We start from the raw sequence: 23821 nt of genomic DNA on the forward strand, positions 1-23821 counted from the left end.
AGGCAACAGTGCTACCAACTGCGCCACCCTGCAGCCCTATGTTAAAAATAATCAAAATAATTCAACTTTTGTTTTTACTTGTATTATGATTCATGGCATTATAACTGTGCCATATAGCACAAAAAAAATGTTTGAGTTCTCTCTCCTTGTATCCATCATTGTGGGTTTTCCATTTAGGAACAGAACTTTAAAATGCAATGAAAACTTAGCCCACAGTGAGTAAAAACATGACCGGAGCAGAAAACACCCCGAAACCACTTGGAGTTCAGATAATTAAACCTCCTTCAGTTTTTCCCATGTTTTATAGGCTTTTTATTCAGACAAATTAATAACAGCAATTCTTGGGGGCTTAGAATAACATGCTGAGAAATAAGTACTGGCTCTTTGTCAAAATCAGAATGGATTACACAGCATGTGTTCAGAGTGGGATGCTCATCTGATTTTGGCGTCTCCCTCTCCGAATGTCAGGCCTCCTGCTAATGTGAACAGTAGCGATTGGACTTATGTAAATCCACGCAAATTAGAGATGATTAGGAGCGGGAATGTTCATACAGTATTTTGGATTGTCTCGCCGTTGACATCATTCTGAGGTAAACACCAGGCAGTTTCATAATAGCCCACGCATTCGTCGAGTGATGACGTAGGAATCACAGCTCACAACAGGCGAGCGTTGGCTGGAAGAATCTTTAATTATTCACTTCTGCAAAACATGCTTCTTCCATCAGACGCACCGTCTAAAAATACGTCCGTCTTCAGTGTGGTGTTTGGTAACAATGTTGTGTTTGTTACTCTTTAACTTGAATAGGCTTTTTATCCACGCTCCATATTCAGCACAATCCCCATTTTTCTTCATCTATGTACAGACACTTTTCTGTCTAAACTCTGGTGTCACGGACCGTGACTGCGACTGAGTTTCTCGTGTTAATAATGTATTAGCATGAAGTACAATGACACATTAGTCACAGAGTGCGGGCAGGGCATTTAACGTGCCCTTTATTATTAAATGCTAAATTTGCATTAATTACCACAATTTTCACTTTCTGCCAAGTGTGACTGATTTAGAGAGCATATGGAGGGAACATTATGCATGACTTCAGGTTAAGAGTTTGTTTAAATTCTGTTGTTTCTTTGATTTTTTTTCATGAGCCCAGATCTTGTCCTGAAAGTTGGTTTGTTGATTGAGAAACAAAGTGCACTTTGAATGTCAGTTTACATTCTAGATAGGTAATTAACTGCAATACATTAAACAGGATTTTACATTTACCTGCAAATGTCCCTTTCAGCAGTTTAGATGCTAAGTACCCCTACCAACAAAACATCGTCTGAGCTGCTGCCAATGAAACATGAACTCTGACACCCTCTATCTTACTTTTTGCAATAAAAACAAGTCACAAAACTTTGTTTAACATATTATTTTGACGATAGAAGAGGCAGATTAAAAGCAATTTCAGCTGGAGACTGATTCATTCTCCATTTGACAGGCTTCTGAATTTGTTTTTCAGGACTAGCAAATGGTGAAGCTCGAATAACATGAAGAGATCTCATTAATATTCATTACACTCAAAATACAATATTCTTGGAGTATTCGAACTGTAGTGTTGTAGTGAAATGTATTACATTCTTACTGTCATCTCACTGTGATAACAAGAGACCAAAGAAAAAAATATACAGTTGTGTATGGCTGTAAGAGTGATGGAAGATAAATGTCACAGTGACCAGTAGTGAAATCTCGCACTGTGAATACGACAAATGATAAATTGTATTTGTAGTTGACTCGTGAATTACGTGCAAATGATGTATGTTATGTGCTTTTTATGACTTAAAAAAAAACCCCAAAAAAACTTCTTCATCTGTTGGACATTCTCTATAGTCTATATGAATCAGTTCTGTCTACTATGGTTATACTATTTGAATTATTATTATTAATGCCAAACAGACAGATGTGGTTTAGATGAAAAAGCACGTTGGTTTAAGTTTCATTTCACTGTGATTTTAAGTAACCACTTTCCCCAGCCTCTTTATTGCATTTTCAATTTCCCACCACCTTCCCTTTTTGCAAATTAAACCAGAATGCTGATACATTTTGAAATAAATGATGGCATGCTGTTACATCCCTGGTCTAGGGGTGCAGGGACATAGCATAAAAGGACACGTGGCGAGAAAAACAGGGTAAAATTAGGCAATTTATTGCCACCAAAATTTATATATTTACAATTTTACACACAAAAAAACCAAACAATTACAAAATAGAAAAAAAACAGGACAATAGAAGCCTTGCTTCAGGGTGGACAAAGGCCAGAACAACAAACAAAACAAACTATCTAATTAACCCACCATCTGAACTAAACCCTGGAGGAACAGAAATAAACCAAAATACATTTGCTAGCCTCCCTAGAGTAAGCAAAAAACAGAAAAAAACGAATTAAAACAAAACTGGAATCCAGCTCTACTGCTTCTGACTAACTTAGAAATCCTAAACTTAAATACGACACAACCTAAATTCTCTGAAACCCAAATTCTAATGTGACTAATCACAAAACTAACTACGAAAACTGGTCATTCCACACCAACACACACCATTAACAAAAGTCTAAATACGAAGCACAAGACCAAAGATGTTTTTAGGGACACGAGGCTCTGCCAGCGCAAAAAGGTGACTCCCTCCCACGCCGGCCGGGAGAGGGTGCTTAAATACCGCCTCTTCTGATGGTTCGACCAATCCCGAGCCTCCAGGTGTTCCAAGGGACCATCCTGGAGTGCTCATGAATGAAAGAAAAAAAAAAAGTGAAAACAAGAGGAGGTCTCACTCTGTCACAAAAACAACAAGTCGAATTCTTACGGCAGGGCTGTAACACATGCACATATCTGCAGTCTGAATAATACATTAAGTTGGAAAAGTGCTTTCTAGCCAATTTATCATAATACTTATCTCTTCTTTTCTTTTTCTTTTTTTTTTGCTTTTTGAATATACTTGTTTTGATTTCATTGCCGGTGACATGATGCAGTAAAAAGCAGTTTTATAACCACAGAATATATCTCTCTACACTGATATGAATAGACCTCTGCCACAGCCATGAGGACTAGTGATGGCTTTCAGCTGTTGCGAGCCTCTTAAATGTTAAACTTTATTTGTTCTGGGCTGCAGCACTGATGATTTCAAATTGTACAGTTGCATTTTTGAAGAACTTTGAGGGGAGCATCCTGCTTACTGATTTTAAAGATGCAAGAAACTGAGGGACTGGAGAAACAGACAGACGGGATGCAGAGACCAGTGTGGTAGTGTTGAGACACGGAGAACACAAGTGTCAAGATTAAAGGTTTTAAAATTTAAAAAAAGAGGTACAGTTGAGAGGCAATCATTCTGCAATTACTGTTAGCGTTAAAGGCGCCAACCACAACATACTGCTCTATAATGACGGCGCTTAATTTTATGGAGACACGGCCTCAGGACAAAGATTAATCAGCTTCAGAGAGGCAGGAGTTGCACCTCAACACACACATCTCCTTTACCCTTGACAGCTCTGTGGGAGGAAGCGGCAAGGCTGCAGTGTCAGGCAAGGTGGGCGGCATCAGACCTGTCAGAGCATCACTGATGATGTTCGTTTCATCATGGGATTTGACCATGTAACAGAGAGCAACAGCGATATGAATACAAATAGGCTTGATCATGTCTTTGATCGAAAGGCACCTGGAGCTTTAGTCCAAGATGCAAGCTAAAGGATAATTACCGCACTAATAATGAGTATAAGTGTAGTTTCAGGGTAGTCTGTGATATTTATTTCTTACTGTTGTCAGTGAGAAGATCACCTGTCAATTTGACAGCACGAACGTGACAAACCACTCAATACTAGTAGTTTATTATTAATCTCTTCATATGAGTCACGTTCTTTAGTGTTCATTCATTTTAACCTCCTTTCCTTCCTCTTATGGCTCCAGTTTTATTCCATTTCTTTGTGTTACCAGAGAGGAAATAAAATGAAAAAATATACAAGAAAGCTTTGACTTTTTTTTTTCCCCCTGCAGGAGGGAAACATATTATTTCTGCCAAGTAGCTGTCTTTGTTAGGCAAGTGTAGTGCCTTTGTTCTGTTGACTGTTGCTGTAAACTGCCATTTGTTGATGTTTTTTTTCTTCCAGGTAGTGGGAGAGTGGCGCTTTAGCAAGATCCACTGTGACATCTTTGTCACTCTGGATGTGATGATGTGTACAGCCAGCATCCTCAATCTCTGTGCCATCAGCATTGATCGGTGAGTTTGCCACTGCACAGATTGTTTGGTCCTGCCTGTCATGGTTCCAGCATGGATTTTAAATGGAAATCTTTACCTCCCGGATAACACAAGAGAAGTGCCACTCTTTAAGTGCATGAGCACCAAAGCATATACGTCTATTTACAGACTAAATTACTTTTGCAGACATGGATTTCACACCATCTATTAGTTTCCGTATGTTTATCTGGAAGGGCAACACTTGTCCTCATTACTGGCCACCAGATGTTCCAAGGTTATAAATGTGGATCCCTCAACATGACAAATTGGAGTAATTTTGGAACTAAGCAGTGGAAACAAACTAGTGAATTTATTAACGCACTATTTCAGTTACAGACATGTGCATAGTATGAAACAAACCGCATGACTGCAGTCTGTTTATCTGCAGATTTTGACTATTAGTCACAAAAGTTTAGAATCTCTTAAAATGATTCCACATTCAGGAATTACAACATAAATGTATATGCACTGTCAAAGGTTATCCTCAAAGGGAGAGGTCTAAAACTGAGATGTTAGGCACCACTGATTAATAAAAATAAAAAAAAAACAGCAACAAAAAACCCAGAGGAAACAAAATACTATGAATGGGGGAAAAATGGTTAAAGATAAATTACTCATCCAGCCATAAACATTCCTTTGAAAAGACATAGTTTTCGACCGATTTTAACATCCAACGTTAATCATCTCGACTGGTTGAACTAACTGCATTGCTTTAGTCTCAAACACTGCCACGCAAAATTGCAAGGAAATAATGTAGTTATTTTGTTCATCAAACAAAAATAGAAAACATGCTGATTTCAGCTTCTAATACAACTGATTTTGAAAGTTGCTCTGGTTCGTGTGATGTATTTTGAGTTGTAGGAAAGACGCGCTGTGGCTTAGTTGGTTAAAGTGCCTGTCTTGTAAACAGGAGATCCTGGGTTCAAATCCCAGCAGTGCCTTAGTCTCTGTTAAGAAAACACAGTGACATGACATAATGAATGTGCTGTGCTTTAGGAACAGCTAAATATTAAGGAAAATGAAATGCCATACATTTTTCAGTGTGAAACATTACATCAGGCTAGCCAAAGATAATGACTAGCCAAATTCCAATTTTGCCATACTGTTCTTTTCCTTAGACTTCAGATTTTTTTCAAATGTATGTTACATAGGATGGATCATAAATGACAGATGCATTAATGATGATAAATTATTTAAATAGAGGTAAATATTCCTCTAAAAAGCACCTTATTTTCATGTAACTCTAAATATCAGTAATCAACTAAAATCTACGTTGAAAAGCTAAAGACCAACATATCTGAAGAGCCCATGTGTGCAGTCCCCTACAATACATTTACATCCTTGAATGTACAAAATGAAAACTGAATACAAGGCATTATGTAAATGTGTAACACGATGACATAGATAAGTAACGTAAGTACAACCTGGACCTTGAACAAGGTGTTTGAAGCAGGTAAGAAACAGAGTGTTCTGCTGGAGAGAATAACTCCCTTTGGTGGAGTTAAGATCTTATAAGTTTGCAAACCTTTCACACTGCCAAGAAAGCTAGAACACACCTAACCACAGGGAAAACCCTCTTTGAAGAGTAAAATAACAGCAACTGCAAATCTTGTTTTTGCTGATCAGCAGTACACTGTCACTACAGAGCAAACTTCTGACAATACACTGGTGTAGTCAGTCTTTTTCACCAAATGCACTATTTCTGTTGATGTGGTTGCATTAATTACAACAGCATTACAATTAGAACAGACAGAGTCAGGCAACACTAAAGGTCTCAAAGTTTGCATACGAAGAACCAATATTCAATGTTTTTCTCTTTAATCATGATCATCCCTCCACTTTAACTGCATGCTTATTATTGTAACCACAACCAAGTTTCTTTTAGCCATAAGTAACTCATCCAGTATGTGTCTGTTCCTGAGCCTAACAAAGTCTTAACAATAGCAAAGTCGTCTAGAAAGGGTATTCAATATTTCTTTTTAACAGTTTACATGTGGCATCTGCTATACCTCCATGCTGTCCTACGGGTTGTACCATGGAGTAGACACAAATCTAAACTTACATGGTCATTTAGGTTACACAACTTGCTGGTTTGTACAAAAATCCCAGAGATATGCTGCATGAGTGATTAACTCTGTTAATCTATAATGTAAACAAGTGTCTGACATTAGAAAATAGGCTGTAGTTCAACCTGCACATCCTTATTTTTGAGGCAGTGACACAGTCTGTGTGTCTGCAGTTTGGTACTAAACTGGTAGCATACAGTGGATTTTTTACATCTTAAAGCTTTGTTCTGCGGCTGAACACTAAAATATGAGAGCAACGAGAGTAAATCAAACAATAACGTTGTGGGTCAGAAAACCGAAATAATGAGCTGGAACACGTTGAAATCCTCTGCAGAGCTGAGAGGACTGGGGAGTCTGGTAATAATTCTCTGTGGGGTTGTCAATCAGAGCAGCTCCCTGCACATGTCATCTGATTTATTATTACCAATATCGATTGCTGCAGCTTTAAATCAATAGACAAATGAGCAATTAAAAAAAACTGCGTGGGAACTTTACCTTATGTCTTGTCTTTATGTGTGAAATAAATCCCCTGTTTTAGTGCAGTAGCTGACATGAAAACTTGGTGATTAATGACACTTTGTCAGCTTAAGTCAGGATGAGGGAAGCAGAGTTACACCGAGGCGCTGTTCATCTGAAAAGCTTGTAAAACTTGAGCTTTCAATTTTAAAAGTGTAGGAAGTAATCATGTAAATTAATGAACACAATGTGTGTAAGAAGTCTAAAGTATATCAAGGGCACAACAATTCCTTTACTGTCATTTTATAGAATTCTCTCATGTTTAATTTTACATGATTTTCTGCTTGGCTGCATTTTAATCTTGAATCCATATGCAAAATTAATATCCACCGTAGTCACACATGGACACAATTTGAGCTCCTGTTGAAGTAACTGATTTAGAACGAAGACGAGTCTCGTATGTGGAGAAATTAATCAGAATAATCTCATGGTAGATCATCGTTTGTGTTTATTGTAAATGAATGTTGCAAAGATGCCGGAGAGGAAAAGCATCCAAATTTACATTTAGATATTGTTTATGTGACTTGTGCTTGCTTGCTGCATGCTCGTGAATACTAACCACCGAGAGAATGAGACTGACAGAACTAGGAATTACTTCACCTGGCTTTAATACATTTCAGCATTCCATCATATGGTGCTGATTTGCAAAAAGTTCACATAGCAGCCACAGAGGAACGTGTTTCCTTTTTATTAATTCAGCAGTTCTATATGACATTGTAATTTTTACATCAAAGGATTGTTTCTTGCTCTGCTAACTTTGTTCTTATTCACTAATGTGGAGCAAATTGGAGGTTGATCAAATTATGGGCTCTATTTTTGCGAGTTTGCGAATGCAAAGCATGTACTCTTTTGACAGGGATGAATACATTATTAGCAGCTGGAGTTGGGTCGCCCTCCAACAATGGCCATTCAAATCAGCCGTGCCCTTCCTCTTGACAGTCAGATGACTAACAGGCCTCAGACAAAACTGTTTTTTGTGTAGGAGGTGATATGAATGTACACGTGTCAAGAATGATTTCAGAGAACTTCAATTATGTTTGCAGAGCAGCAGACTATTTGTAAGTAAAAAAAAAAAAAAGAAGAAGACAGTTCTTATCAATAATGCTCTCAGTGAGTCATGATCTGCAATACAATTTTTCCAGGACATAATGTCAGAGCAGTTAGCCTTCAGCTTTAGAAACACAGTCAGCATTTTCTGTATTTATTAGAAATTCATTTAGTTTGATTTGAATGTCTTTACACATTGCTAAAAATCTTGTAATAAGGGGGTGAAAGAGGTGAAATGTAATCAAGATTCCACTTCTTTTAATAACGAAAGACCTTGGTATTGGTTGGCAGTCCAATAGGAATCCAAGGCATTTTAAATTTTAATCTAAAAATCATTTATTGGACAGATAAACCAACACTAACTCAGAGAGTCTTCATCAGGTTATAAGGTGTCAGCTCTTTCTATTAGTCCCATTAATGGGCTATTAAATGTAATTATCATAAATCTGGGGGGAGAGAAGGCTTTGGAGTTTCACTTTGAGAAAGAATGCCCTGAGAGTTTCTTCCGTGTCTCCAATTATTTGAGCTGTTTAAACAAGTCATCTATGTAGACTTGCCTTAAACTTTGGTGTGTAGAAGACATGTGTGCACAGACTTTGCCAGAGCATTGTTGTGGGTCTTCACACATTGATTAAAGACCATGAATCTAATGAAGTACATATTCTTCCTTTAATCCTGTTGCAAAATTAGAATGTGATGTGAAAATAGATGTATCCATACTATATGCATACAGTGTTTTTCACCAAAATAAATCATGCCTATTTTATTACTGTTTTAAGCGTGCTAGTGCAATGGCAGGTGCAAAGCAGTAAGTCTCAAGTGCACATGCTCCATGGGTGTCTCTAAACATGCTGTTTGGGTTCATGAGTGCAGCAGCTGGAAAAGCGCGAGGGCTTGATGAAGTGGATTTTAAATGGGAGGGTGTGGTGATTAGTAAATATACTCTCAGACAGTCACATCCCCGGCCTCATTGCTCTGAAGCAGCTGTGCCAGTCACAGTGACACATGACAACAAAAGCTCAACGAATGGACAGATGCTTGTTCCAGAATTCATACTGTCATCTGGGTATAATTTTTAAAAAACGCAATTTTTAACTCTCACTTCATAAAAGATCACATCATTTCGTAGAATGTGGTACAACAGCATTTGCACCATTTGGAGACCGTAATACAAAACACCGCTTTTACTAAAACGAAAGTTGGAAAGAAGCCACTGCAATCTGATATCTCCCACTGAAACAGCAGAATCTGCCGATCTAGTTTATGTCTATTTTAAAGCGATGTGGTTTTATTTTCAAGTTATTTAATATTCATAAACAGACATGATGGTTGTGTATAGTCGCACTGCACTCGCAGAATTTCCGTATTCAAAGCCCTCAGATTTATCAACCAGTCTGTGCTGCTGCCTTCAAATGGCTGCAGGGATTTAACAAACTGAAGAGCACCCAAATGAACTTAAAGATAAACGTGAACCGATTTTTGTGAACTCTTACATCAGTGTTATTCTTTGTGGCAATTAAAACACATCTACTCATGTGATCAAGCAAAATCCAAATTTTCAACACGTGCTCCATGTATTATGTTTGCTCTCATTGATAAAATCTCTGAAGTGGGAGCACCTGTGATGCAGTGCCAAAAACAAAGACGAGTTCCATATCTGTCCTCGAGACAAAGCCTGAGTCACATTTTCCACCAAAATACCAACAGCCCTCATTGCGCCGCTTGGTTTTAATTAGCCTTCCACCTGTTTGCGCCTGTCGGCCCACCTGTGCACCTGTGCTCTGCGCCTGCCACCAAAATACCAGAGACAAGAGACAAGTGCATTTCAAGGTCGAGAAATTACCAAACTGTATGGAAATACACATAAGCTGAGTTTTTTTATGTATGAAAATACACAAAAATGACAATTAGCAAAGGAAATGTAATATAATCTTAAAATATGCACAGGCAGAAGCACTGTGGTCACTTTTAGTTTATAAATACAGAATGATAATACAGTATAATAAAGTTATCTTCAATTTAAACTGATTTCTCCTGCACGTTTTCATAAAGTCACCTTTTTCAGAATACACTCAAAAGCCTCAGCCACTTGACATTATGTCTTTTAAACCAGATAATGCAGAAATCAATGAATGAGACACTGTAAAAAGCTGCGCATTTCCTGGTGATTACAGGAAGCTCACTAATAAGGTCAGTCACTGCAGCAGGGTTAAATGTTAAGGTCTTTCCTTCAAGAGACTCGGGGGGGCTGCCCAACAATATCTTATTTTCATGTGAACTGAAGCCTACAGCACATAACCGTCTCCAAAGGGCCAGTCCAGCATCAGGAGGACTCTGATCCAAAACGACAGGCAACATTTCTTCTTTAACCCACTTGTAGGCTTCATGTCCTCTGTTGTGCTTTAAGCTAAAATATCCATCGATGAAGACGGAGAACTGGAAACAAAAATGGGCTTAGATCGTCAAATCAGAAAGCAACACACTGAATGCAGGAACGCTTATGGGAATATTTTGTTGAACTTGTCTTGTGTGTCTTGTATGAAGGTGTTTTTTTTCTGACTAGATATGTGTTGTGTTTTCATACATTCTAAACATGTATTTTCTTCACAGTTACACAGCAGTTGCAATGCCAATGCTGTACAACACTCGCTACAGTTCCAGGAGACGGGTCACAGTAATGATCTCCGTGGTGTGGGTACTGTCTTTCGCCATATCGTGTCCTCTGTTGTTTGGCCTGAATAACACAGGTAAGAGAAACTGCAATACACATCTGCTCTACAGAAATGTTTTTTTCATAGTGCGCCGCTATATTTGCGGAGGAATGGTGGTGCTGTGCTGTACAGTGCACTGTATTATTTATCAGCACACCCACTGCATAGTGCATTACATTATGTATTTGTAGATACACACCCTGGAAAGAATAGTTAGGTGGCTTTTTAAACGCTTACACACTTAAGCAGAATGTCAGTATTGAGTTACAGCCACAATACAGTACAGCACTGTACTACAAAAGTGAACTCTATAAACAGACAATTGCGACATTTTATAAAGTTTTGTAAAGACTTATCCCTGTTACTAGAGTACTTCTTCCTACTGGCTTCTAACTTTGGGGAGCTTTAGGTAGCTTATTCCACAGAAGAGGTACTTTGACGGAGGATTGCTGTCACAGCAGTTCTGATTAAGGGCTTTTACGGAGGAACCAACTTGTTGCTGACCGGCTCCTGTGGCTCACATCCTGTCACTTTGAAGCTGCACTCATCCCTTTGAGTGCCTTGATTTAATGTCGATTCAGCCGGGACAGAGACTTTTCAAACAAGCGGCGACTGCAGATCTGATCAGTGAAAGCTGCAGGAAGCATGAAAGCAGGAAACACAAAAGCAGCAACCTTTGAGTTTGAAATTCTGCCGCACCAAATATAAAATACACGCAGTTATTATTTGTTTTTAGAATTTATTGACCTGTCTGGGGTTTCTTTTTTCATGTTTTACACACATAGCACGGCAATCCCAGTTGCACATTTGTGTGCATATTTATGCAAGTGTGAAAGACATCTGGTCTGACCATCCGCATTAGGCTTGAGTGTGTTCAAGGATGTAACATATGGACTGAAGACTGAAGAGCCAGGTCCAAAAATGGGGTGAAAATTGAAGCAGCAGAAGCCTTTTAGCTCTTTGTATGAGTCAAACTCCAAACAGTCTGGATCTTACATTTCCCATAATAGAGCTGAATATGATGTTCCATAAGGTGCTGTACCAGAAGACGGGACACTGTTTTCATACGCAAAGTTACACATTTTGTGAAACATAAACTGAACTTTGTAAAACTGGTGGAGCTCCCCTTACTTGAACCAACTGTCAGCCTTATTAGCGCAGGTTTAACATGAACTATACAATGACCCTGACATCTGCATTATATCCACGGCTTATCCACGTCTCTGTGGCAACAATTGCTGCATAATCTGAGCTGCTTTTAGGCAGTAAAATCCACTTGGTCCAGATTCCAGAAGCTGGACTGACAGGACGACTCCGGCCTGTCACTGAAGTGTGAGTTCTGGGGTGCAAGGAGTTAATTTTTTCTCTCAAAATCTGATGCCAATGTTTCTGGCTTTGAAAGTAAATCAACCGATTTTAAAATTAACAAGCAAACACTGCAGAGTGTCTAAAACTGGGATGATATGATCCACACGTTTGGCACCAGTACTAAGCCATGTGGCAACATTAAACAGTAATTTTGCAAGCAGGGTCACAGCCAGGGCAACAATATAACCGAGGTTCAGAAGCTTTCGTAAAGTGGATTTTCTTTTTCTTTTTCGTAAGCTGTAACTTTGTTCTTTTTCAACATATTTCTCAGGAAAAAAAATGAGACATGTAATAACCTCCATAAGAAAAAGTAGCTCAAATTAGCAATAGTGATGAAGATGTTTGTAATTGCTGGTACATGCATTTATACAACATAATAAAAGCTCTAAAGTAATACGAAGTCGGCCAATAGAAAAAAATATTATCCTGTATCATAGGTTTATTACAATCCAAATATTTTTAATCATATTCTTTCACAGTGAGTTCTTAAAATGAATGTACCATCTGTCATCACTGGCACTCACAATGCTGCATTGATGATCTACTGGAATCAGCTTATTAAGTGGAATAATATCTGTTTGGGAGCAAACGATTTAAAAATATTCTAATATGCTTTTGCGTACCAAAACTGCAGGCTAAATAAACGTCCCTTCTTAGTTACTACCAACTTACTTTAAAGGCATTTTCAAGTCAGCCAAGCCTGAGCACTGTACATTATCCGATATAGCAACACGTTATATCTCTGTTGCACCACATTATACAGGTAATGTTACATCTAATGTTAATATATACTATTGGTGACCAGGTTTTGGTTTTCAAAAAAGAGAACTATCTTCGTAGGCACTAAAATCTTGCTCACCGTTGGTAGGGTCTCATTGTTATTGTCCTCGCATACCAGCTGGACAGAAAAGCAGCATTTATCAATGAGGAATAGGTTCTAATTGGCTGAAATAAGCCCTTTTGACCATAAAGTCAACAGAGAATTTGCTCAGGTCCGTCTACCAGTCCAGTCTGTGCTCTAACATTAACCCGGTAGATGCAATGAGATTTATAGCAATGTCAAAACACTGGAGTTCGCTAAATAAAATCTAATTTATTCATACTTGCATATAATGCAAAATGTCAGCCTGAGAGAGAAAAAATATTACCAAGGTCCAGACCTTGGCGACCTCAGAGCTATCTTCAGGGGGTGCTTCAATGTGTGGGGAGTGTAGCGGTGATTACATTTTTAGATGCATTTTCAAATGAATAAAATCACCAAGCAACCCTTCTTTTTTTTTCAAGCCAAACTAAGGTTCCCATTTCAAGTTTTCCTGGAGGCATACTGGGAAAAAAAACAACAAAACTACAAACATGCACAGAGAGAGAAAGATATTTTGGAGGAACAGAACATGCAGTCTGAAGTCTTTATTCCCCCTGTGCTTATCTCCACAGCTACTCGTGATGAGTCCCTCTGTGTCATCGCCAATCCAGCCTTTGTGGTTTACTCCTCCATTGTGTCCTTCTATGTTCCCTTCATCATCACTCTGCTGGTTTATGTGCAAATTTATGTGGTCCTGAGGAAACGCAGAAAACGTGTAAACACAAAGCCGAAGCAGCGAGTCTGTCAGGCTGCCGACCCTGACGTGGCCACTTCGCTTAAGGTGAGCTGCTGGAGCAATATGGCTCCTGTTTACTGCCATTTGTTATGACCTCAAAATGAAACTAGAATAGACCCACACCTTTATTATCCAGGAGTGCTTCATCTTTCTGTTCTTAAACATTTAGAATTTTTTTTTTTTTTTGTCCGACTAATTTGGGACAAAATCATGCCTTGCTGTTTGAGTTCAATAGTTTTTTTTTTGTTTTTTTTCATGAAAATGCAATCAATAATTCAACGCAGTTACAACTGATGGGTTTTACGGGCAGGTATTCTATTACATAGTAACACACTATAAAGGGAAATACTCAGACAAGAAGAGGATTGATTTTCTTTGAAAACACCAAGGATAACATTCATTCAACACAAGGGATTGTAATGAGAAGGCTCAGCGACACCTTAGGCCTTTAACAGTCTTTATTCACCTCTTACGTAAATTAAATGCAACTCCGTAACGGTTCCATTCAGGAGACCAATTTCAATCTTAATGTTGCATTAACTGGCACATTTCACTGTCAAAAGCCGTCACGCAACACTAATTATGATGGCCCTAAACTGACCTTTAGCTTTTCTCATTATTGATTTTCCTGACATCGTGAAACTCAATGGGCTCCACACAGGAAGTCAAGTAATGTTCTTGATCCAATGCACTACATTACTCATGTTTATGTAACGTTTTACGCTGTAGTTTTGGCCATTATACGGCAGCATATTGACAAATTATGCGCATAATCTTTATGGAGTAATATGGAATAATTTTTATCGAAGTCTACCTTATATTGTCAAAGGTCCAGTGAGTTAGTGTCACGCTGGTGAAATGATCTCAGGTGACAATTTCTTACACTGTCAGGTTTATAGATTTGGTTTTCAGCAACGACTCTACCTGCAAATCAGATTGTTGATCAACAGCCTTTCTGTGCCAAAGCTCAGTGTTGCCTCATTCAACCCAGAAGGCAGTGGGACCCGGGCTGCTGTGCTTAGACAGCCCTTTTGTCAGTTGCTTTGACATTGTACCCCCTCCTTGCCTGACACAGCTGTTTTCCTTTCAGGATAAGTGCACTCATCCAGAGGATGTGAGGTTGTGCACAATGATTGTTAAATCTAATGGGAGTTTTCCTGTCAACAAGAAGAAAGTGGTGTGTGTTCTTTATTTGCTCTTTTCATTACATCTTTTTTTTTTCTCCCTAAAACTTTAATTGGAACAATATTTGTTTTGCCTATAAAGATTTAGCAAAGTTTCCCCTTGAAGTGTTCCTCTGTTACTTAGAGAAAATAAAGCTTTCACCTTTCTGCTTCAGTGAGGACACTAAAGCTAAAATAAGGAATCAAAGTGGAACCATTTGTTAAATATTTAATACCTATTTTTTAAATGTCACTCCTTTAACCTAAATCAAAAATGACCATCTAAATCCATGTTTTGCTGCTGGTTGTGATTTTGTTCAGATATTCATCAAAGATGTGGTCACTGAGGGGGAAGATCTGGAGCTGGATGAGCTGAACAACAGCGGCGGCAGCCAGAAACAGAAGCAGCAGACACAGTGCGCTCTAGGAGACACTCCGGCCACCAGCAATCAGCAACTGATGCCAAGCAAGGCCAATGCTAGCCCCACCTCCACACCTCCCACACCCCCCGAGGAAGGCCAGAAAACAGAAAAGAACGGAGATCCTGCCAAGGAGGCCCTGGGGGATCCAGCACCTATTGTAGCAAAAGCCTTCCAGACGCAAGCCTTACCCAATGGCAAGACTCAGACTTCTGTGAAAACCATGAGCAAGAGGAAGATCTCCCAGCAGAAGGAGAAGAAGGCTACTCAGATGTTAGCCATTGTCCTTGGTAAGTTGGTTCACTCAGTACTGAAATTTTGTTTCTGACATTTCACATTTAGTATAAAGGACCGAAGTTAAATCAGATGCTGTATTATGTAACTATGCACGTCAAAGTTGGAATGACGCTGTAAAACGAAGAATTTCTTCAACCACATAACTACATTCTGTCATAGTCTTTTAACATGCAAAACACCACGCAGAGATCACAGCGTCAAATCAGTGAGAAACTCAAACTCATCAAGACCAAATTGTTGTTTGTGCTGTAATTTACCAGAACTCAATCGAGTAATGTGCAATCTATTTGTTTTGAACGCAAGATTCCATCACAGGTATTTGGCTGCCTTTGCATGTGGTTTTATTACCATCTCAAATTTTCTGAAAGCACCTAAAACAGAACGTGCAAAACAAGTCAGGCAGTGATGCAACAGACAGAAATCATCCAGATACTTTACAGTCCAACTCCTTCGTATCCCATCATATTTAGGTCTATTGTAACAGCCTCATTCTTTCCTCCCTTTCTCTGTCTTCCTTTTAATATTTCCTTCTGTTTTTTTCTTTTGTATCTCCTCAGGTGTATTCATCATTTGCTGGCTGCCGTTTTTCATCACACATATCCTGAACACCCACTGCACCAAATGCAAGGTTCCCGCTGAGATGTATAATGCTTTCACTTGGCTGGGCTACGTGAATAGTGCTGTAAATCCCATCATATACACCACCTTCAATGTTGAGTTCAGAAAAGCATTCATTAAAATCTTGCACTGCTAAGCTGCGACATCACTTATCTGATCAGACTAAGGGAGGAGTGATGAATAAAAGCATCTCTTCGGGCAAATACCTCATCCTGTTAAGGGAAACGCACCACGTTGGGGAAACTGCGATCTGCTTTTCAAAGGTACTGAGTTAAGTGACTGAAAAAATGACAGTGTCTTACGGAAAGGCATGTTGGCTCTATATGTGAATTGTTTGTGGAGTCCTGTTCTCCAAATCACTGAATGTAAAACAAGAAATGTCTGTAACAATGACCTGTTTCATGGGGGGGAAAAAAAGTAACATTGTTCTCTAAAATCATTGTGCTTGTCATGTGAGGAGCCATCTGTGTATACCACACACATTCAAGTTGCAAATTGCTATTTATTGTGTGTGTACTTTATGTTTTGATGATGGAAGTTTTCTGCGAATCTTAAAGATATCGAGTCAGTGTTCATTGCAGTGTTAAAATTGATGCGTCAACTCTTGAAATCTATCACTGATTGGAATGTGTGTTAAAGGCAAGAGAGGATTTTTGCAATTTTATAAATTGAAGAATCTACTACAGCTACTAGTACTACTATTATTATCATTAATATTATTATTTGCTGTATTGTACATAGTTTTTTTCTTAACAAATTAACTGTGAATATATTGCCTGCGATGGAAATGTGATGCATGCTACACTGCTCCTCTACTTGACTTTTCATGAAATGTATGTTTAACAAAAAATTGCAAAAGATCTCCAATAAATGAAGTTAAGATACATTGTTAAGTGCCACATGAATATCAGTGTTCGCTGTGTGTGTAAACAGATACACCCAGGAATGACCTGTCATTATTCAGCAGCTTCTCCCAAGGATTGGTCTGCAGTTTGAGTAATGTTGTTTACTGGAAGTAAGTCGGAGCAGTGCTGCAGTGGAGTCATTCCATAGCAAACTAATGACCTGTATGTGGACTTTGCAGCTTCCAGGTATAATCACGCTGCTGTGTATAACCCCTGAGGCCACTCCCTGGGGCCTTCGCTGAGTAAGAATGAGGAGAACTTGACAAAACTGGAATAGTTACAGCAATACATCTAGTGTGTGTTTCAGGTGACAGATCTTTTGTTATGTTCAGTTTATAGACAATTATCAACAAAGACTTTCATGTTTTGATGCATATCAGCCAGAATCCTGTAGTGAAATCATAAAACCTTGCATTCAAATACAGACAAGAAAATCAAGTCAAAAGGTGGAATGTTTGCAGGAATCAGTGCGCAAAACTAAAGCACATATTTCTGCTTCCCAAAGCTCTTGCAACAGTATATAATGCTCCCTTTAAATAAATATATATATATATAGAGAGAGAGAGATATCTATGAATAATGTCTCATTAGGTACAGAGGTATGAAACTGACTCAGACATGTGTCACTGAATAAATAGTCTCAGTCACACCTAGCGGAAGTGTGATGCATGTAATGATACTATCAGCAAACAGTGAAGTGGGAATGGAGGATTGAAAGCGATATATGAGAACAAATGAAATCCAGACTGATAAGTCACAGAATAGAAGCTTGTGTTATCTTAGGCCTTGTCCACACTGATATAGATATTCCGCAAAACAAACATTTTCCTCGACATTTGGGTCTCTTAAACACACAGCATTTCATTTATGTCAAACTCCTTATGAAGTTAAAAAAAAAAAAATCTAAAAGCTTTGATTCATGTATCCATGTGAAGAGTTTGGGAAGCAATTACAGTACATGCTCATTGTTGCTTTGTGCCTGAGCATGTGCCTGAAACAACAAGCAGTGGTGGATATGTAGCCTTTTTTCTTTAGTTAGCACTAGCAATTACAAGTTTGCAACTTAACTTTGTATTGCTGCTGCGCACATAAACCTCCCTGTGTGTGTTGTGTCCACTACTACTTGCTACTTGGTACACAGCAGCTGTGGTATAAAGTCCACAAGAATGGATGAAATGACAGTATTTTCTAGTATTTGATGTATGATTGATGTGGACTGGCGGGCCATGCTTGTTAGAGCATTTATAGTTGTGTCGAGTTCTTATGTATACAGAGATATCTTGTAAAATAATGGCCATGTGGACATATTTGGGGAAAAAAATCTATAACCATATCCACATTAGTGTGCACAAGGCCCTAATCAATCTTTATTGAACTGATGTTTGTACATGTATGATGTTGTTCCTTTTATTGTTCTTATTCATATTTATTTATTCAGCAACACATACCTGAGTCAGTTTGACATCTGTGCACCTGATGAGGAGAAAAGTTGGGCCTGAAATGTGGTACTTTTTTAAATAAAGTTGTTTTGTTTTTTTTCCTTCAAGGGCACATTCTACTGTCGTGAGTCACTGGGAAGCAGAATATTTGTGAGAACCATTGTTCACCAACCTGTGACATGTCTGTGTGTGAGTGAAACAAGTGGACATATGGAAATAAATGCCTAAATTAAAAATGAGTAAAAATGAGAATAAGAATACATTGTAAATGGACTGATATCCCCGGGTCTTGGACAAAAATGCGATGGTGTGATGCCTATGTTGTGGCTGTGAATTGCAGTCTTTATGCTTTGACATCTCTTTCATTCAAGCTTAACATCAGTCTTTGTGATAACCAAAGTCAAACCAAAGACGGTCCAGCATTGCATCACTTTCAGGGGGAAAAAAAAAAATCATAACAGCCAGCTAACTTGAAGGGCAAGAGCCAGCAACAACATGATATTAAAGTTCAGTTGCAGTTAGCAATTCCCAGCTTGTGACAAATGTAGCAGAATGAAAAGCTCTTGCGTTTCAAGGCAATTCATCACTTGTGGTGAGTGCTGCAGCATCTGGCTGCATACCAGATACTCAGGAAAAGCAGGTTCACCTTTTTTTGTTGCCATATCGTGTCTGAAGGCCTGTCATCTTTCTGAAATGTAAAGAACTTACTGCAGTGTGGAAAACAGTGCATGTAAGGGTGAACATTGATTTATTTCTGATGAGACAAACATAGCCGTGCGATAAACTGGTGACCTGTCCAGGGTGTCCCCTGCCTTCGTCCTAAGTCAGCTGAGGTCAGCTCCATCCCCCCGCGAGCCTAGTGAGGATTAAGTGGTGTATAGATAATGGATGGATGGATGGACGGATGGATGGATGGATGGATGGATGGATGGATGTTTGGAGGTAATACATAAAATTGTGCTGCCTTTGGAGGGCTAGGTTGGCAATTAAAAGAGTAGAAATTAGCAGTGAGAATGGAACAGATCAAAACAAGCTACCATTATGTCCAAGTAAAAAGACAAAAAAGTCACCTCCTAATGCCTATAAAACTGACCAATTAAATGAAAAAGTTGCAGTTTTAAGGGAGTTTATGAGTCTCACTATCTCTTAGCTGAGAAAAAAAAAGATAGATGAGTTTCAGAGGTCATCTGCGTTGCAATAGACTGAAAAGCCATATTCTCAAAATGCTAAACCATTCCTTTAATTAAGTACACAAATTAGCAGTTTCTTTATGACATCGCTATAACAATGTACAGGGAATTCAAACTGTTGTAAATTCCTGATTGCAGCTCAAAACTTTCTTATCTTTTTTTAATTTCCTTGTTTCTTCATCACACAACAACAGAATCAATAAAGAGAGTGTTTTGTCAGTTTCACCGAGTCCCTCCAGGCAGCAGCTGACTGATGTGAGGCACTTGGTGACACAGCTTAATGGACTTGTACCATCTCCTAGGACATTTGGATTTTATTTGCCCTGTGGCAAACACTGTCAGAGCGAGGTTATTATAGAAGGACCCTGACACAGATTTTTTTTAACATAAGGACAATCATTTCTCCTAACACATCTAATGAAGTCTGCTTTAATGTCTGATGTTTCAATATAGTTGGCCTAACTGTGACACCAATGCGAATAAAACTAATATACATGTAAAAAGCATGGCATATTGTATTATTCAGTCACATGTAATCCTCTTATAGCCACACTGATGTGCCTGTTTTACTGGCTCAGATCCATATGTGATTCATGTGTATTTTCTCAGCTATACATGGATCTTCCGTAGCCTTGTATGACAAGTGTATATATGGTATTCCCATAGTAAAATCCCTCAGGGGATTTTCCCATGCCAATAAACTGGACCAGCACCAATCACGTCTGACACACAATGTTTTTGTCTTCATACCACCTACTGAATCATTTTAATTAGCAGATGTACGGCTTAAATATTATCAAGTATTATTATTTATGAATGCGTTAATGCCCTTCCTTGCCATTTTCACCAAAGCAATCATACAGTGCATGCATAAAACTATAAGATAGCTACATAATATGGCCCATAGACATTTTTTTTAAATCCTGTTAGGCTTTGGATGTTATTACTTTTCATATATTTTAAAGCACTGTTTTATATGTGTGGTGTCTTGTTGGAGTCAAATAATAAATGCATTAAGATTTGGCGTACCACCATTAGCCCGCAACAATAAAACCACTGACAGATGAAGTGAATTACATCGATTATCTTGTGAAAATGGCACCTGTCAAGAGGTGGGATATATTTGGCAGCAAGTGAACAGTGTTAGAAGCAAGAAAAATGAGCAGACCAAAGATCTGAATGACTTTGACAGGGGAAAAATGGTGGTGGCTAAATGACTGGGTCACAGCGTCTCCAAAAGAGCAGGTGGTGTGGTACGTAGTGGTCCGTACATACTAAAAGAGGCACAAGGTAGGACAACTGACAACGGGCTCCAAGACTGATGAACGTTGGGAGTCAAACCAGGTTTATGTGCTCTCATCTCACCCAAGAGCTACTGCAGCACAAATTCCTAAGAAACGTAATGCTGGTGTGATAGAAAGAACACATAGTGCAACAATGCTTACTGCGTATGGGGCTGTATAGCTGCAGAGGCACCATGGTGAGCCCTGTCCACCGCTCAAAGTGCCAGCAATGATCACATAAATGTCAGAGCTGGACAGTAGAACAATAGCAGAAGGCGGCCTGGGTTGATCAATCTCTTTTTCAGTTGCATCGTGTGGACAGCTAGAGATGGGTGCGTGTGTGCCAATTACTTGAAGAGGTTACAGCAGGATGCACTGTGGGGAGAATGGAGGCAGTGTGATGCTTCAGGCAATGTTCTCCTGGGAAACTTTGGATTTTCACGTTCCTTTGACATGTATCGCCCACATAAACATTGACGCAGATCACGCACACCCCTTCATGGCGACAATATTCCCTGATTGGCCTCATTCGGCAGGACAATGTGCACTGCCACACTAAGAAAAAAAGAAGAAGAAGAAGAAACCTTCAAGAATAGTTTGAGGAACATGACAAAGAACTCAGGTGTTGATCTGGATTGTTCCCTAGATCACCGTCTGATTACACATCTGTGGTGATATGTCAGGAAAAAAACAATCAGATCCACCTCACAACTCCTGGGACCTAAAGCATATGGCAACCTAGTGCCTGACACCACAGGACACCTTCAAAGATCTTCTAGAGAACAAATCAGAGCTGTTCTGGTGCCACAATGGAGACCCACACAAAGCAAAGCAGGTGGTGCAGGTGGTTTTAATGCTAATATGTGTGTATCTGACTTTAGTATCAGTAAAAAATTAATTGGAGATTTACATCTGAATTTATGAAAAATGAATTGTAGTGTAAACAGTGTAAATAAAAGGCTCACGTACAGTAATCAACACTGACAAACACAGGCATACAGAAAGACACACAGCCACACATAAATGCATCCTAAGTGGTTGCTCCGCACTGCGTAAAAGAACTTTAATTGTAATGTAGTCTTTTTGTATTCATTCTTTTGTGCCAGTCTATAAACAGCAGTGGTTTTGATCTCTCCTTTTCCTTTGTTACTGCAGGGCAGCTCCATGTTTCTGATTAAATTTCTGATTATATCAGAGGAAATGCTTGGATACTATCCAGCTGGTCACAGTGTCATTCATTCTGCATCCCGTAGGGCTCCAGTGCAAGGATTACTGATATACTGAAGTTTCATTCTGTTTGGTGTTACCCACAATGCTGGTACATGCTATGGGACATCCACACATCCACCCTCTCTTCCCATCAATCGGGCATGTTTTTTAATACATGTGACACGACGCATGGCCAAGCAGTGGTGCTCACCTCAGATTTATGATGCTACACACCATATCTCTGGTTCTGCCGTAAAACAATATCAAAGACGATGTCAATAACCAATGACATAACCTTGGTAGTCAGCTGTGCATGAATGGAGATGGGCCGGTATGAAACATGAGATTTCTGAGGAGAGATTTTGTGTTATGTATGTCTCCCCTTTCTTCTCTCTTCAATCTCCAACGAGTATTTTCTCAAATCACCTCTGTACAATTTCTAGCTCCATAAAGATTAGTGACAGGCATGTCCAAAAATAGTTGTAAAGGTTGTTGAAATGAGTTGAAATGGCAGCACTGTTGTGCAGACTGCATGTTCTGGCAATAAGAGGGATCTTAATTAACTGAATCATGAAAACAGTCCTGCATTATTAAAATCTTGTTATACCTATCAGATGAGTCTTTAAATGTGATTACTGCTGGACCATCAGCCAGCAGCTTTTATTCGCTGCCCACGTCGAGGAGAGAAGCATTCTAAATAAAATCTGTTATTTTTTTCCAGCCTATTTCTCCCAAACATGATTGCACTTGCTTTAACATCAATGCAAGATTTGGAAAAATTTCTCATATTTCTAATGTTCAGCTCTAGAGATATAGTCTAGCTCTCATCTCAACCCGATCCCAATTTCAAATCCTAAAGAACCCTTCTTTGAAAATCTAGTGGTATTTTCCTTGTTATAGTATATGTAACAAACCTAAAGAAGTAATCCTGTCAGCTTGCAAAGTGGGGCTCTCTGTCTTCAGAATTGGTTTTCAGCACTAACATGTATAGCTAAATTACTCCAATACTACAAGTTGCCATTGTGTAGCTTATAGTAGTTTTACAGTGACTGAGCAGAGTCTGCACATTATAGAGAGAGCAGCAGCATAGAGTCACATCAAAGACATTATAATGCACGAAGGAATTATTAAGGATTAAGCGGCTGATAGATAAATAAACATGAGAGGTGCAGTTGCCCTCCCAGACCTGCTGATGACACTAAGGGAAGGTCATGGGGTCACTAAAACTGCTCATACAAGCACGAATGTTGTCATAAAATATCAGACTGATTCAACAGTTACACTTCAAACGATGGACATATCTGCTGATCAACCAACAGATTTATCAATTCAGTACTGCAAAAAGAAGAAGCTTAAGTCCATAATCACATCTATTCACTAAATATAATCCAGCAATAACCACATTTTGTTTGATTCTAAGTACATTTTGGCACAGTGGTGTAGTGATTCGCACTGTCATGTCAGAAAAGAAGGTTCTGGGTTTGAACGTGTTCATCGGCAGGATTGTTTCTGTCATTACTTTGAATACTCTCCCTGTGTAGCATACATTTTATGCTAATATGTGAATTCACAGGCCATCGGTGTGAGTGTGAACATGCATGGCTGTCTGTCAGTTCATGTTAACTCTCCCATGAACCGCTGACCTGTCCAGGATGCATCCAATGTCAGCCCTTCAGGATACGGCAGATATAGCTAGTGGATGTATGATAGCTTTATGTTTTATTTATC

The 23821-nt window shown here is 38.9% G+C and overlaps 1 protein-coding gene and 1 non-coding gene across 2 annotated transcripts in view; both read left to right on the plus strand.

Moving 5' to 3' along the window:
- drd2a (dopamine receptor D2a) overlaps window positions 1-16953 on the plus strand; it is a 41966-nt gene extending 25013 nt beyond the window's left edge. The window contains exons 3-8 of the mRNA XM_008296291.1: window positions 4137-4246; window positions 10504-10640; window positions 13407-13615; window positions 14661-14747; window positions 15055-15442; window positions 16007-16953. Coding sequence (XP_008294513.1) covers window positions 4137-4246; window positions 10504-10640; window positions 13407-13615; window positions 14661-14747; window positions 15055-15442; window positions 16007-16203 — 1128 coding nt within the window. The 3' untranslated portion in view covers window positions 16204-16953. The remainder of the gene's footprint in view (window positions 1-4136; window positions 4247-10503; window positions 10641-13406; window positions 13616-14660; window positions 14748-15054; window positions 15443-16006) is intronic.
- trnat-ugu (transfer RNA threonine (anticodon UGU)) lies at window positions 5132-5205 on the plus strand. The gene has a single exon. It is a non-coding gene; the product is annotated as a tRNA-Thr (tRNA).
- Window positions 16954-23821: the final 6868 nt, after the last annotated feature.

Source organism: Stegastes partitus, unplaced genomic scaffold (assembly GCF_000690725.1).
Source record: "Stegastes partitus isolate 25-593 unplaced genomic scaffold, Stegastes_partitus-1.0.2 Scaffold1117, whole genome shotgun sequence".
Lineage (NCBI taxonomy): Eukaryota > Metazoa > Chordata > Actinopteri > Pomacentridae > Stegastes > Stegastes partitus.